Source organism: Engraulis encrasicolus, chromosome 21 (genome assembly GCF_034702125.1).
Source record: "Engraulis encrasicolus isolate BLACKSEA-1 chromosome 21, IST_EnEncr_1.0, whole genome shotgun sequence".
Classification (NCBI taxonomy): domain Eukaryota; kingdom Metazoa; phylum Chordata; class Actinopteri; order Clupeiformes; family Engraulidae; genus Engraulis; species Engraulis encrasicolus.
In genome coordinates, this window is record NC_085877.1 from 3,337,650 (window position 1) to 3,355,023 (window position 17,374).

General features: G+C 43.7%; 1 protein-coding gene across 1 annotated transcript; it reads left to right on the forward strand.

Moving 5' to 3' along the window:
- The first annotated feature begins 7,159 nt into the window (after positions 1–7,159).
- si:dkey-219e21.2 (E3 ubiquitin-protein ligase TRIM39) lies at positions 7,160–15,604 on the forward strand. The gene is made up of 9 exons (XM_063187207.1): positions 7,160–7,181; positions 7,943–8,115; positions 8,391–8,489; positions 11,448–11,570; positions 11,805–11,945; positions 12,138–12,266; positions 13,523–13,598; positions 13,703–13,729; positions 13,872–15,604. The coding sequence occupies exons 1-9, from the start codon at positions 7,160–7,162 to the stop codon at positions 14,390–14,392; spliced, it is 1,311 nt and encodes a 436-aa protein (XP_063043277.1). The 3' UTR covers positions 14,393–15,604.
- Positions 15,605–17,374: the final 1,770 nt, after the last annotated feature.

Genomic DNA, 17,374 nt, shown 5'->3' on the forward strand with positions numbered 1-17,374 from the left:
CACAGGTGGAAAAACTCAAGGCTCAGGGGCCAAATCTGTTCCGCGGTGCCATTCAACGGCCTAGGAGATCATTTCAAATGTGTATTATAGTTGGCCCACATACAGCATTGAAGTATGACTTGAAATCAAAAGCTGTGCGTCACGACTCACCTTGCACAATTTCAGTCCATTTCATTAGCAAATATCGAGTTTGGCCCACAACTTAGTCCCAGGGTTTGATTTTAGCCAACTGTGAATTTGACCTTAACACCCCTGGTTTTGACGGTTACATACCGCCATTCTGACATACCGTCATTCCGACATTAATGTTCAATTGTCGGAGTGGCGGTATAATTTTTTACATGAAACATCCCACCATTCTGACGCCTTTTTTTCACATTATCGGAATGGCAGTTCGTTTTTTTCTTTTCATATTGCCATTCCGACAGCCTGAAGGGTCACAGCCCCTGAGAGATTATGAATGTTGATACAAGTGCTGAAAGCCAAAAGCCCAACTGGGAAACTCCACCTCCCATTGTCATTGTGACACAGCACTCCACAGCACACAAGTGAACACTGCACACAATGGAATTGCATTTATGTCTCACCTCTGCAAGGGGGAAGCCCTCAATGGTGCCGAAAGGGAGCAGTGCGGCGGGACGGTACCATGCTCAGGGTTCGTCAATCATGGAGGATGGGGGAGAGCACTGGTTAAACTGGTTGAACAGGCAACCTTTGGGCTAAAAGTCTGACACCCTAATCGCTCAACCACAACTGCCCAATTTTTTTATTTTTTTTTAAGTGATGGCTCATTGTTGTGTCGCGTTGCCTAGGCCGTCTTCATCTGACACCAGACACTGGTCAAGGACAGACAATTAACCTATTTAATTAGATGAGGGGTTATCGCTGTTTCCACAGTAGATACTAAAAAATGAATGACACTTTTATGAAAAGCAGATGAGTAGAATACAATCAATTTGCAGGTGTACGTATCCATCTCATGTAATCAGTTTGCAACTGTCAACATAAGAACCTTAATCTTTATCACCATCATCATCATCATCATCAATCACTAATTGCTAGTTGTTGCTTTTAATGTAGCATGTGTGATTTGTAAGAAATAGGTCATTTCAGTGTCTCCATGGCAAGACAATTCTGTATACATTGGGCAGATAACATCATGCTATCATAAGATTATATTACGGGCATGTGGACTGAGCTATGGTATACCTTGCCAGCAGGGCCGTAACCAGACATTTTCAAATACCGAGGTCAAATACTGACTTGAGGATAAATGGGGATGTCGTATACAGTCTGAATTTATCATTGCTGATCATAAATCAATTTCCATCATAGATACATTTTACATTATTGAAAAAAATACAGAGGACATGACCTCAGTGTCCTCAATGGTAGCTAAGGCCATGCTTGCTAGTACTGTAATTTTAATTTTGTAACTTGAGCCGCCACTTGGCCAGGACACCCTTGTAAAAGAGGTTCTTAATCTCAACGGGTTTATTTTTCCTGGTTAAATAGAGGTTAAATAAAATTAAAAAAAACTGTATAATATATATTGGACAGACATCCTGTTATCATAAGATCACATAGTATGTGAGTGACTCAGCATTCAAATCTAGTTCCTGGTGGTCAGGGAAGCCAACAGGGGGGACAAAGGGGCGACTTGTCTCGGGCCCAGGAAGAGACGGGGCCCAGAATTGGATCCTCATTACATTGTATGTTTTGGGTTTTGGGGCCGTTTCAGATGTCTTTGTCCAGGGCCCAGCCAAAGCTGTCAGCGGCCCTGCTGGTGGTATCCATGCATTATTATCATGCACCTACCCATCTCCACTTGCCACGCCTCATCCTCGATTACGGTCGATGATAACACAGTTATGCCCTCCTGAGTAAGCATTGTGTAATGCCATTGTGGGCGCTGTGGTGGGAAATTAGGAGAAAGGTCATTCTGAAGCTTGGCAGATGAGTTACGGTTTTCCTGTAGGGCTGTGGGGAGTGGCAGTCAAAGTGTGGCCAAAACCATGCAGACAAAACTTACAGCTCACCATGCCAGCAGTGAAAACACCATTATTTACGTGCCACTTGCAATTACTTGTGTGAAATTCAAATGTCATATATTCATAGCATTTGCAGTTGGTTTTTGAAACAGTGTAAGCCTATTTCACATGCTCATCATAAAACCTGTAGGCCTTTAGGCAAAGGAGTAGAACATTATATTAGATTCAAAATTGTGTTGGTCTAAAAAGAAACATATGCCGCCACCACCACAGACGTTGGTATTCCAGTTGTAGGTAGGCTATAGTGTGTAGTATAGGCCTACTAGTCTACTGGTAGTGATCTGACTTATTCCTTCTCGTACCAGCGGGCCATCCGTAGCATGTCCGCAGTGGGGCTAGTAATGTAACCTGGCAACCACATTTTGTTTTTCGATCAAACCCAGTAGCCAAGGTGTCACACAACCAGTGACACACCAGTACTGATTAGCGGATCATAAGAGTTAAGTTGGTGTGAGGATGGTGTAATTTTCATTTGAACACTATGATGGAAATTAGGTGAGAGATCATGAGAAATGAGTAATGACTGATCACTTCGCTTACTACTATGGGGTGTGCCAGGCAACCATTGTCTGATTCTGAAGAATCATGCGCTTGTCAGCATTCTGCAAAAGACGCACGCACGCACGCACGCACACACACACACACACACACACACACACACACACACACACACACACACACACACACACACACACACACACACACACACCGGGTGTGTGAAATAGATACATGCGTAGGTGGATGGGCCGATGAGCAGGACAGATAGCCCAGGAGGATTGCTGTTTTTAATGATCCTCACCCTTATGATAGCGAAGTAGAGACTGGCATCATCTTCTGAGGCTGATGCTCCCTACGTGACGAACTACAGGGGAGGCCGTGCCACGACCTCAAAGGTTTTTCTCCAATTACAGTACAGTGGATTTCAACTTCCTGATTATATTTCCAGCTAGCATAAAACGTAAATCATAAATCATAGCTTTAGTTGGCATTTAGCTGGGGCAGCTGTGGCCTAATGGTTATGGTCTGAAGATCAGAGGGTTGCAGGTTTGGGGTTACTGTTTAGACAAATAAAAACAGACATCATCAAGGTTCGAACCCTTACCCCTCTCTACACCTGTGACTACGGCTGAAGTGCCCTTGAGCAAGGCACTAACCTTATCCTGTCAGTGAGGAAATGGTTTTGGTGACAACAAAAGTACCCCAGCAAAAGGGGTCAAAACATGTGGGGTCCAGGATTTGGGCCCCACACAGAGCGAGCGCCCACTTGTTGGTGTGCTCCAATAGCAGTGGCCTCACGAAGGTAGATTGGTGCAGTACACACACACACACACACACACACACACACGCACACACACGCACACACGCACACACACACACACACACACACACACACACACACACACACACACACACACACACACACACACACACACACACACACACACACACACACACACACACACACACACACGACTGGTATGCCTTGCGAGCAAAATGGATACGGTTTTTATGTTTGATCATTTTCATTGCTGTTGTTTATTGTCATTACTGTTGATAAAGACATGATGGATTGGATATCAAAACTGAAGTCCACACTATCATTAAGTTTAATTATAAAGTTGTTTGTCACGTGGCAACCATCATAAAAAACACAGACTGAACTGAATAAATAAGAGTTAACGTGTCTATAAAAGTTAGAGTTTGCATTTCCAGTTCTTTGCAATGAATGAAATTATTAATGTGACACTGTTTCTAAAACCCAACACTCATATTTCAAAACTACCCCTCAAGTTCATGAAACCTCACACTAATTCTCATTTTTGATACCTTTCACAAAGTTTTGGTGGAGGGAGAAGCTGTCGTGCATATCGGTTGAGCAACAGTTGAATTTGTTGGCATTTGTGGGAATTTTTTTTGTAAGCAATTGGAGAAAAATGCAAATCTGTAAAAACCTGCAACAATCGAACTAGAGAGATGCTTCAGGATAAAAATTCCTACTTAATAATGTACATAGACAGGCCGGATCTCCAAGCATTCTATTTTTCCAAACAATGCTCCAGATCACTAAGGCTAATCATTTGTTCACAAGCCCATTTCCAGCTTCCAATCCCATGAAAATCCATCCACAAATTCTTTCTATTAAAATTGCAAAAATAAAAAGAAAATGTGGACAAGCCATCCAATGGCGACAAAATTGATGACATCCTTGCACTGCCACTTAGTAATTTTGCAGTGTTAATTCAACACTAAAATGTAACACAGATAGTGTTGGTAAAAGTGATAATGTCCGACTACTCTGGGTGTTAAAGTAACACTGCACAATCTACTGTGTTTACCAGCAGTGACCTGACTGAGACCACGTGATTTATGAAGGCAATTCACAAGGGGTAACAAGGGCTATAGTTCATTCAACTTCAGTTCAGTTATGAAACGGTCTTGGCCCAATGTTTTGGCTGCTGCCATGCCCTAATGGTTAGGGAGTTGCTCTAGTATTGAGGCCTTAGGAGTTGCGGGTTCCAATCCCACTACCATCGCACATGTATGAAGGTGTGTCTAGGCCTAAGTATCTCAACGGTTCCCAAACTTTACTGTGGCCCCCCATATAATGGTACATTCCAATCCAGCCAAGACCCCCCTGACATGGGTCATGCCACACTATTTGTTTTCTGTGCACCCCCTGTGTGTGTAAGTGCCTCACTGGGATATATAACATATCAACAATGGTAGTAATGTTCATAGATGCCGTATATGAAATTATATTGCAGTTATTGACTAATGGGAATATCGGTTAGCTTATTTTTGTTTATTTTGGTGTACATTAATTGTTCAATTATTTATTTTGTTTTGCTATACTTTTCCTGCTAGGTAATGATGGAAAGCTCGCACATCCACAGGAACGTCTGATCTGGGAGCAGGACCAAAAGTGACTAGATGATTTTGAGAAAAAGTCCGCTGCACAACCAGGATTTCTCTTGCTCCCAATATTTATTTTTTCGTGACGTTTCGGGTTTTACCCATTCTTCGGGGTAAAACCCGAAACGTCACGAAAAAATAAATATTGGGAGCAAAAGACATCCTGGTTGTGCAGCGGACTTCTTCTCAAAATCATACTTTTCCTGCTAACCTGCCAACCTGCTGCAGCACCCCTAGCACCCCCTCGGCCCCCCCAGGCAGGGCCGCTGACAGCTTTGGCCGGGCCCAGGACAAAATCATCTGAAATCATCTCTAGCCCCATAGATACAATGTAATGAGGACCCAATTCTGGGCCCCCTCTCTCCCTGGGCCCCGGGACAACTTTCCCTTTTCTCCCCCCCGGTCGGCACCCCTGCCCCTGGGGTCCCCAATTCCCCACTTTGAAAACCATTTTGAAAACTACCTTGTCATCTGTGGCTGTACCCTTGAACAAGGCACCGTAACCCCACAATGCTCCAGGGATGTACCTACATAAACAATCAAAAACGGTGCATTTGGTTTGTGATTGTGATTGGCTGATTAGGCATTCCTACCTCGTTGTATATCCACCACAAAGCAAACAGCTTTGCATCACGCTGCAACCCCCTTAGTCATTCTAGAGTCACCACAAACACACAAGCTCTCATGGTGGCTTATTAAATGTCCTATAGGCCTACCTAAATAGCTTTATTGTTGTTTTGGATAAAAGCATCAGCCACTGTAAGAGTAATGTATCAGGTGACGAATTTGTGATGTCATGTGCAGCCAAAAGACATTGAAAAGTCCACACAAATGCAAAAATGACTGCTATAGAAATGCTATTGTATATAAAAGACTTAACACTGTTGTTAGTTAATTAGTATGAATATACAGTATGCCTATCCATGAAGACTGGTGAATTAACAGCAGAAACAACAGCTTTCGACTTACTGGAAGCCATATTACTTTAACTGATGTAATGTAAGATATAACACACATCAGAATGCACCCTCCCACTGACATGAAGAAAATAACAACGCATTGGATCATTTACATAATTAGACTATAATACATTCATGAGGCCTGTGCAACAACAACGGCAACTGCTTTTGACTTACTGGAAGCCATATAACTTGATAAGCTGATGTGAGTGATATAAAATATAGCCGGCATTAAAGATGAAAAAAGAGTAACATCACTGCAGCATTAGCATGAGATGATAATGTATTCATGAGGCCTGTGCATAGAAAGCAGGAAAGGTGTCCACTACTTTCAACTTACAGCAAGCCACATAACTTCAGCTGATATAGTGTAAATCCCCCATCACAAAAGACTGCAACAGGCCCAATCGGTAGGGCACTCGTCTGCCATGCGGCTGACCCAGGTTCAATTCCCGGCCCGGGTCATTTGCTGACCCCTCCCCATCGCTCTCCCCATTCACTTCCTGTCCACCTCTCAAACTGTCCTGTCAAATAAAGTCGTAAATGACCAAAAAAGAAAAAAGAAAAGACTGCAACAGAAATTAGAATAAAAAAAGAATAACATCACTGCAGCTTTAGCTTAATGAGATGTAATGTATTCATGAGGCCTGTGTGCGTGTAGGCTACAGCGTCAACTGCTTTCGACTTACTGAAAGCCATATAGCCTTAATTGATACTGTATCACAGGGCCCGCAACCATGCCAGTAACTGTTGCCATGTGAGATAGCTGTTCCGGTAAAGCCGCCATTACACAGCCATAGTAGGCCCTGGGTGACGCTCGCTAGGGAGTCCAAAGATCGCAGCGGGAGACGTATATAACCAGCGGCTACGCGCTTCTACCTGTCCAGCCTCAACACTACCTGTGACCACACACACTCCCTTCATACCGGTAGGCAAACCTGAGATTTATTTTAATACATAAACATTTATGAATATAATTTATTATATACATGTGACTTGTCATGTAATGTTGTCAAGTTCAAAACGTGTCAGTGGTAACACTTGGCCTAAATCATAGTTTTGTCATCATTTCAATATTGTCTGGCTTCGTCTTGTATTATTATAACAGTACATTATTGAATTAACATTATTTGTTAATATATAACATTATTTACTATTGTTCTGAAAGCATTTTTTTTCTTTCTACCGGTCATAGGAGTACATCACATACACACACCTGGACAAGACCCGTTAAAGATGAGCACCAATAAAACTCAAAGTAAGCATGCCCGCAGAAAATTTTTGAACACATTTGCTGTTTATTATTTTTTTAAAATCATACCATGTGCTTAGACCTTGTACCGGTAATTGTCGGCTACCGGTGGGAGAGAAAACTCCAGTTGACTAGAGTACAGTATGCATGTGTTTGGATATCAATTTGTCTCCATTAGTGTTGTATAAAATGGTAGTTTGGACGGAGAGCAATTAGGGTTCAAAAATGCTGGATGACAGCTTGTTTGTAATCTGGAGATTGTAGTCAGCAGTGAGAAGCCTTTTGTGTCCCTGAATCAGATGGTCAAACTTCTAATCAGAGGCCCAGATAAGTTTACATAAGACGCCCCTGTGTTAATAGCCTGTGAATTCATTTAGTCTTATCTTGAGGTTTGATCTTGGCCCCTAGTCATATATTGTGGAATAGATTAATGATTGACGTTCTTTCAGACTGTTACTGGATTTGCAAGTTATTATGCTTAGGCTAACAGAATTACTAGGCCTATAAAATTGAAAAACAATCGGCAAGAGTTGTTGTTTCCAAATGTTGACTTTAGTATTGTGCATTACGAGCCCAGTCTTACCATGCTGAGTTGAAGACCTTGCACGTTTGGCCAATCAATTAAGGAAGCTAGAGCAAAACGGTGAATGGAAGTGAATGGATGGCTAAGGCTAGGCTTATTATAAAAGCCTACCTACCAAAAGTCCTGTATCCGGAAGCATAGAAGGGGACTTTTAAAGTAATGAGCTCGTTATTGTGTTGAACAGGGAGGCTGCTCAAGTTCGCAGATGAGGGCACCCAGTCCAGCTCTCTTGGCGGAGGAGAAAGGGTGCGCTTCAAGGGGCTCGCAGATGACACACAGCAGCAGCTCCACAGCTCCGCTCCTGTCAGACCCTTCAATGGCAGCGCCCGCTCCAATGGCAGTGTACAGACAGCACAGGTAGCTGCTCATCACTAAATTGATTTTGCATTCATAATTTTTGCATGTACAGTATTCAGTCACTTAAGAGTAACTTTGCATCAACTTGCATTTGCAAGTTGACATCAGCATGTCAGTTGTTTGTTGACATCTGCATGTTTGTCAGAACAGAAAAGATCAGAGTCAAAAATATAACGACATTAAAATGGATGTCGTAGCTATAAGTGTGTATTGTGTCTGTGTTTGTGTCCTACTACCTGTTGGTTGACGCCTGTGTCATTGTTTGTGTTTGGCAGAACAAGCACCGGCCGCACAGCCTGCGGGACCTGAGGAGCCTGGAGGAGTGTGTTCGCTTCCTCAACCACTGGAAGGAACAGGTGGAGCAGGTCTGTAAGGTAAGGACTGCATTACGCTGCACATCACAATCACAATCTGCTGAGTTCATAGACACAGCAATTAGATGGATGGGCTGATGACTAGAACAGGCCAAGATGGCGGTGTTGTTGGTTGCCCTGGATGGCCCTATGGTGGCCCTATGGAGTAGAGATACCTGTGTCATCTTGGATTGTGCTCTCTCTCAACGTGACAGGTGGTAGGGAAAGGCCTTGTTACTATCTCTGAGGGATTTCCCCCAATCTTCTGGATTTCCGTTTCCTGATTCTGCGTCCTGCTTCGACACTTTAATAGTTGCCATGTACTGTAGATACCACCCCACCTCCAACTGAAATGCAGCTGAGTGAAGCATTGGATTTGTTGCATTTGCATTGCATTTTTTTTAGATTAAGTCTGCTCAACTCCATAACAATGAATTAAGTCTGTGGGTGTGAACACCAGGCTATTCAAATAGAATGTGAGAAGTGAGCCTGTCTGTTGAATGTAAATCCTGTGATGTGGTGATAGGGAGAGCATGAAGACAGGCCTTTTGGCCTAAGCCATCTGCAGTGTCATGCTGGTGGTTGAGTCACAGATGTAGACGTATACTAAGCACAGTAGGTTTAACTACCTGCTGGTTACATGTATATGGGCTTGCTAAAGCCCCTTTGTCTTTTCACTGGCGCTTTTCTGAAGTTTTAAGACCAAACTCCATCTTTATGTTGTCTGAGTGACTAGAAGGAAGCAGAAGAGCACACACAGTTTATGACTTACAGTGAAACAGTTGGTGTTAGAACTTGTAAATGTTTGTGGGTCTGCTTGTACACTTGAGCTCGTACACTCCTGGTATCTTTGGATTTGCAGACTGACAGTCACCAAAGCAAATCTCAGGGGAGATATGAAATCGTTTCAGGAAATAGTTGGAGCACTGCGTATGGACTTTGTAAACTTTACTGTTCAAAGGAAATTATTTCAGTTTGATAAGATCCACATTTATTGCAATGCAACGTGATTGTTTTTCTTGATGTTTTGTAGGAGAAAAGTAGTCCAATTGGCAATTAATTTTTTTTTAAATGCAACCCTTGCATTCTGAGCAGATAATCCAAATAATTGTTGTTTATAGACTTGTTTACCTCTTAAATATATTTGATACCCTTGAATGAACACCAGCCTAGCCTAAATGACTATATAGCCTTAATGACTGTTTCCCGAATGCCTCAAACTTCTGCCAACTATTTTGATTGTTATGCACTCTGACCAGTATATCAAAACAATTAATGTTTATAGATGTGCTTATCTCTGTAATGCATCACATTAGCCAGGCCCAGGTCCATCCCACTGACTAGAGTGAGAGGTCATCATACTCGGGCCTACGTGCTTGCATGCACTCCGTATCACCAATAGTTTTGATAAGCGTTGCCAGGCAGGACCTGCAGCTTTCTTTTATTATCACTCCCATCACAGGGGACGATGGTAATCTGAGTAAGGGCAAGGAGCAGTGATAACAGGAAACGCTAGGTCACTTTACGACTTACAGTAACTGGCATCATGGGACACATCGCTAACTAAGGAAAGCAGGAAAGGAAAGGCGTGGGGGGAAAGTGGAAAAATGATGTCAGGTGAGACAGAGGGAGTGGGGCAAGAGAATAAGGTAAACAATATCATCATATACCTCTTGGTAGAGTTTGCAACCATGGTAGTGTATGGACAGGTTACTGTAGCTTTGGCACGTCATTGGCAGGGAGTGTGATTTACTCATAAAACTTGAGTAAACTATAGGCGTGGGTAAGGCTCTGGCTCAGGCTCAGGCTCTAAAGACATAAAACTTTATGTCCAACATTAAGCTTATCACATGGGAGCCGAAGGAAATCAAAACGGGGAAAAACTCAAAACAATAAGCATGGAAGTATTGAAACATTTTTATCATATTAAAACATATATTATTCACTTTTTACATGCACTCTCTTGTGCAAACGAAATGCTGTATTGGATATATTTTTATTTGTCCCTTGCCTATTGCAAATAATAGCTGCACTCTAAACAAGACTTTGTTCAGTTCTCTATTTTACCAGAATCACAATTTAATAGTAGAGATACTACTGCAGATTACACAGTCAATTTGTCACTATTAATTCAGCACTCAGTGAGTCGATTTAACAGTACTCTCTACGTGTTAAATTAACATTGGATTTTTTTGTGTCTAGTGCCTTGATTCCTATATCTCTGCCACTCCCACAGAAGTGTGATGCAGTAGACATGATGGCTCGTAACAGTTAAGGGGCTGTGGTGTGAAGAAACTGGGTGGGGGTCAGTGGTACGAGGGGAGTTTAGGGTGGAGGGGCCACTGAGGCGTGGAAAGTGTGATAGTGGGATGAGGTTAGTCAGTCAAGATGTACGTACGTACATACAGCAAGCCCTACAGGGTGCCATAACAGCCACACTGATAGATGGTGGGTGGTGATAAGATAAGCCACTCTACATTGAGTGTCAAAAGTGCAGCGCTGTAATGTTCTGGGTTAACACCAGTGTTTTATGGATGTATGTACGTAAGGGCATGGGTCTTATAGGTTAACACCAGTGTTTTATGGATGTATGTACGTAAGGGCATGGGTCTTAGAGGTTAACACCAGTGTTTTATGGATGTGTACGTTAAGGGAAAGGGTCTCGATGTACGCACATGGTGGGGCCCTGCTAATTGGTGTCATGTTTGTGATGTAACTGAGGTGGCTGGGATGTTAAGGGTCTTCAAGGGTTATCTTTTAGGTGACGATGAGACAACATTTGACCAAAGTGAAAACGAAATGCTATGTCAGCACTGAAAAAAATATTGAACTAAATAAAACACAGAAGAACAGAACCATGTTAAAGAGATGTTGAAAATTCTGGGGCCCTCTCTCCCTGGGCCAGAGACAACTGTCCCCTTTGTTCCCCCCAGTCGGCTTCCCTGCTGATGGTACATTATGTTATATTTTTTCTCACAGGCGGGAGAGGAAGAGAAGGCCAAGGCAGACAAGGTGAAGATGGACTCCCGCACGGTGCGAAGCCTGGAAGAGAGCCGCAAGCTGATCCTGGAGTGGGCCAAGGAACTCAACAATGTGGACATGGTGAGTCCTCTTAGATTTCCAGTCCATGGTCAGGAAATATGCATAGAAGCAGAAAGTAACATTGTAAACTCAATCCCTGACTCTTCCAGATCATGTCAATCATGATGTAGCTATACTGCTTGCTATGAACTATGTCATATCTAACACATGGTCCACATGTAATTTAACTCAATGTAACTCAATGGCACGTGCTACTATACGTCAATAAATCCCTGTGATATGACTTTCCTTCAGCTCTCCAAAGACAGTCCCTGGATGCAGAAGAGCTACTTGGAAAAGGTAGAGGAGGAAGAGGAGGAGAGGGAGGAGAATGAAAACCAGATCCTTCAGCAGAGGGTCACCGAGTGGGCTCAGGATCTGAAGACCGTTTCTGAGGTAAGAGTCTTTAGCTGCTCACCGCATTGTGTTCCAAACGTTTCGACTTTGTATCTCTTATATAAACCTTCCATCAGAGTTACAATGTGAAGATTCTTGGTACATCACACAAATCAGACATCATCAAGATAGAAAAGAAGACAAACGTTGAGAGAAGTGGTGTGTCTAACCTCAGCATGGTTACGTTTACAGAAATGTGGCATGCTGGGAGAGGAGCTGGGGCCGACCCTGAGGTTCCTGGGCCTGAAGAAGAAGAAGCTGGCCAGCCTGATGCCCCTGATTGAGTTCATCACCTGGTCGCTCCTCAAGGAGGACTGCAAGGTAGGAGAAGAGCAGACCCCTTCCATACAGTACAACTCACTCCCCCTGTACCCGATTTAACTACTGGAGGCATGGGTGCCGCTGGGGGGGGGGAAGGTGTTACAAATTCTAAGGGCCCAAGCACTGACAAGGGCCCAAAAGCAATAACAGGGGCCCTTAAGGGGCCCAAAATTAAAATCTTTCATAGGGCCCAACATTTCTGGTGGCGCCCCTGACTGGAGGTGAAAGTGAAATAGAGCAAAACTGTACCTGATTAGTGCGACGGATGGTCATGTTTGGTGGCGCCAGGACCCCTTGCCTACAGCACCAATCAGCTGGCCCATATCCTCCCTGACTGGAGTAAAGGTTAAAGGGGAAAGAGAACAGTGCTAGCAGAGTAGAGGGTAGGTGGGTGGATGGATTTAGATAGGGGGTAACGTTAAGAAGCTGCTAAGAAGTGGGCTATGGTTGCCACTGCGATAAGATCTCAACTGCACCTTTGAACGAGACGTGTCTGCTCATAGTGTCGTGAAGTTGCGCAAGCGTTGGCAGTGCACCAGGTGCCTTCCAAGCTTACTGGAAATGCTCCGCCCCCCAATGGAACTTGAGCTTTCGATTTGATATCAATCTTTTATATTGTGTTAGATAGCTTATATCTTCTTTTATCTTTCTGGAACAAGGCTGGATTGTTGTGTTATGTCAATGGGTGAATTTCTTTCTGTTTGAGACTTGTGAATGTACAGTAGATGGAAAATGTAGAGGTGGAGGTCATCCATATGAGAGCTGTGCCCCAATCTGTTATTCCATTGGTCACCATTCACACTAGTAGTCAACGTGAACAGCTTTTAATTAATAATCTGGATTTTGCATCATTTACCAGTGTAGCTGCAATACTGTTCACAGGCGTGAAATCATTGAATGACAGGTGTCTGTGTAGAAGGAATTTGACCTCAAATCTGTTGATAAGAGTGCAGTGTTGGGTGATGGGAACATATTTCAAATTTCTTTATTTGAGGATGACCTCTTGAGATGGGCATCTAGTTTTCGAGAGGGTCCTCATATGGGAACATAATGGACTTGGCGTTTAAGGCGTTCCCTGCTATCTGTGTCATGAGACACACATGATGTACCCCGGTGTATCGCAACAAACTCACTGGAAGAATTCCAGAAATTACAGTGCATACATGCAGATCAAGTGATGGGACTTGCAGGGTAAATAAAGGGGTAAAATACTGTAAGTAGGAGGCTCCTTCATGGTTTCCATCTTCCTTCTGTAGGGCATGCCCCAACTGTGGCTTTCAGCTAAGCAGCGCAAATGGGAGGCGGGAACCTTGAGATACATCCCCAACTCAGGTAAATGATGTTGCCAATCTCAAAAAAAAAAATCCCAAAAATAATTATTTGAAATGAACGTGGAATAATTGCCAAAAACTAATATACAATCTTACATCTTACAGTGTGGAGCTGGATCTGCAGTGCTGCCTGTAAGTATGCCTTGTCGATTACTCAAAAAATGCAAACAAAACAAAACAAACAAACAAATATTTATCCGCCATATCCAGCAGAAAGCTGCCACGTGCTGTATCTCATTTCTCCCTGGCCTCTGTCCCCTTCCTCCTCCTCTAGCCAACGTGACTCTGGACCCCATGACCAACCACCCCTGGCTGCTGGTCTCCGACGACCAGAAGAAGGTGCAGGAGTCGCACACGGAGGCCGACCTGCCGTACAGCCCGCAGCGCTTCGACAGCTGGCCGTGCGTGCTGGGCTGGGAGGGCTACCTGAGTGGACGCCACTACTGGGAGGTGGACCTGGCCAACAACGGCTACTGGCGCGTGGGCGTCACCACTGGCTCCTCCAAGCGCCACGGCCGCTTCCCCATGTGCCCCGGCAAGGGCTACTGGACCCTGTGGCGCAGCACCCGCCAGTTCTACGCCTGCACCAAGCCCGAGACCCCGCTGCCCCTGGATCTGGTGCCCCGCCGCCTGGGCGTCTACTTGGACTACGAGGAGGGCCAGATCTCCTTCTACAACGCCGAGAACCGCTCGCACATCTTCACCTTCAAGGGACACTTCCGCGAGAAGCTGTACCCGCTCTTCGCACCCCTGGACGGCAGGACCCTCATCACCATCAAGGAGCCTAGCCAGTAAAGACACGCGCCACGCCACGCCACGGCACCTCATCACCATCAAGGAGCCTAGCCAGTAAAGACACGCGCCACGGCACGGCACCTCATCACCATCAAGGAGCCTAGCCAGCAAAGTCACACGCCACGCCACGGCACCTCATCACCATCAAGGAGCCTAGCCAGTAAAGACACGCGCCACGGCACGGCACCTCATCACCATCAAGGCGCCTAGCCAGTAAGACATATGCCACGCCACGCCATGCTACGCCACGTGCCGCGCGTGTCAGGAGGTTAGGGGGAGGACTTTTGCACACCTCTGAAGAATAGATGCCTTTGAGATGACCAGAGGTTAAAAAGATGATCATCTCCAAAAAAAACTCTCCTGCACACTGTAACGAATGAGGAGTAAAACGTTGCTCCGACCAGCTGCTTGGAAAAAGAACCGTGTGTGGGAGTTTTCTTTGTATGTTTTTTATTTGGTTGAAGTATGTCGTAATGAGGGGCAGTCGTCATGACACTGTAATTAGGCTTTTCCCGACTCAGATGGCCCTAGGCCTAGGTAGGCCTACGTCGTGGTCTGCCAATCCCATCATATATCTGCAGTTGTATACTCGGCCTATATAAGCACTAAATAGTATTTAGAAAACAGCTGTTTATCAATCACAATTATGAAACAAGTTTAGTTCTAAGAAAGCTATACAAGAAAGCTATATGAGAATAGTAACCTAAGTTGTTATAAGTATACATAAAAAAATGTATATTCCGTTGCACAAGACTGCTGGAAAAGTCATTTATTGCAACTAAAATGCACAATTATTAAATATCCATTTTATCTTCATATTTATCAGTATATTATTTTTTTGTATAGTTGTATGTACATATGTGTGTTTGTGTATGCTTGAATTCTGCACTTTTAAACTGTATTGAGTAAATTACTTCTATGTAGGTATTGCATACTTCTATGGTCAATTAGGACATACAGTCCACCCTGATGTATCAAGTAATATAATTTCAATACAGTATAATATTGGACAAAACCGTTGTACAATATTCATCATGGCAAAATAGTAACAACATAAAACTGTTTTTGATCGCCTGTTGGATGATATTGTGCTTTTTGTTTTCTTTATGTTGACTGATGCAAGGCGACAGAATCAGGAGAGAAGTGTAAATGTATTAAGTGCTTAAAAGTATCTCATTGTACTGCTTATATATTTCAAATAAATACTATTTTATGGAATACCAACACATTGTTATTCTGTTTAAATTTGAGTCACACTCACCCAGCTACCCACCGACATGCACCAAGCTACAAACAAATGTGCCAGATATGTGGACGAGATTAATAGCATGAACTCGTGAGGTCCCTTCATAGAAAGACAGTGAATTGTTTGTTTGTTTGACCTTCCCTATCTCCAAATGCAGTCACCACACAAGACAAGTCCAATGTGGTTCTTACACACTGCAGTATGCCAGCCAGCGAACTAGCAGAGTTTATGTCTGAAACATAGGCTATAGGCTAATGTTTTGATCTATATATAAGCCAGTCAATCTAGCGTTTGACACGGGACAAATTGCAATAGTAATCATTACAATTTTTTTTGTAATCCCTAGCAGGGCCCAGGACAAAGTCATCTGAAAGTGCCCCCCACCCAATACAATCAATGTAATGAGGACCCAATGATGGGCCCCCATTTCCCTGGGCCCGGGACAGATGACCCATTTTTGGGCTTTTGATTGCCTTAGTTTGACAGGACAGTGAAGGTAGTGACTGGAAGTGAGCAGACAGAGAGAAACGGGGAAGGGTCGACAAAGGACCCGGGCTTGGAGTCGAACCCGGATTGGCCACACAGCAAACCCACCATCCGTGCCGCAGCAGGGCCTATGACCTCATTTTCATATTTAATCAGAATATTTTAGAAAACTTGCAATACAAAAAATGATTTGCCTGAATGTGAACTGTGAACGTTGGTAAATAATAATGATAAATAATAAATGAAAATGGAGCTGCAGGAACATGCTATGGGACCATTGTGCTGTGGGACCAAATGGGTCTAAAAATAATGATAAAAATCTTAGTGATGTGGGACAAACGGGCTGTGGGAACATAGACAACTCCCATTTTTTAAGACCTTTTCTTAGAACAAAAACCTGTCTTATATTCGACCAATACGGTAGATACTTTGGCCATTTCGTATTTTGCCTGATTTCTCGTCTGTTTAAAACTCTCCTGGTTGGGAGGATGGGGAGCTAATTTCCGTCATCAGTCCCTGGGCAAACATAAAATAGGCCTACAGTAAAATACAATACAAGCAGCCAGGCCCGCCGACAGGGGGGGCGGCAAAGGGGTATGTAGTCTGGGGCCCAGGGAGATCGGGGGCCCAGAATTGGGTCCCAAATACATTGTATTTATTGGATAGGGGGCCCTTTCAGATGACTTTGTCCTGGGCCCAGCGAAAGCTGTCAGCGGCCCTGCAAGCAGCTACTCAGGCATGTGAACACACCCACACTCACTCACCAAAACTGAGCAAGTTATACTTGTCCAGTATAGCACAGTAATGAAATTGGGAAGGGCGTTTGTCCAAGAGCTTAAGAGCTTGTTTGTAAAGTGGTGTAATGGATTTCAAGGCAGTCTTGTTAGCCTGAGACCAGCTTGACATACAGTACTACAAATGAGTGAGACATGCATGGCATTTACATGCATTTTAGCAGCATCGATAGTTGGTGAATTATGTGTCTAAAATGTGCTAAGCTGTATTTCACAGTGTTGGTGAGGAACCCTGAAAGGTTCATCGAGGAACCTGTAATTCTAAGAGTGTAGTAGAATAAGAATTTTCTAAACTACATCCAATAGGCCTACATAATTATGGCCACTGGGCTAGTTGGCACATGCCATTAGAAAGTCAATGGAAGCACATGCCAACTTACCCAATAGGACAGCACTCTTGACTGAAATCATGTTATCCTGTTAACACCTGACATCACAGAATTCCTGGTTTAATAT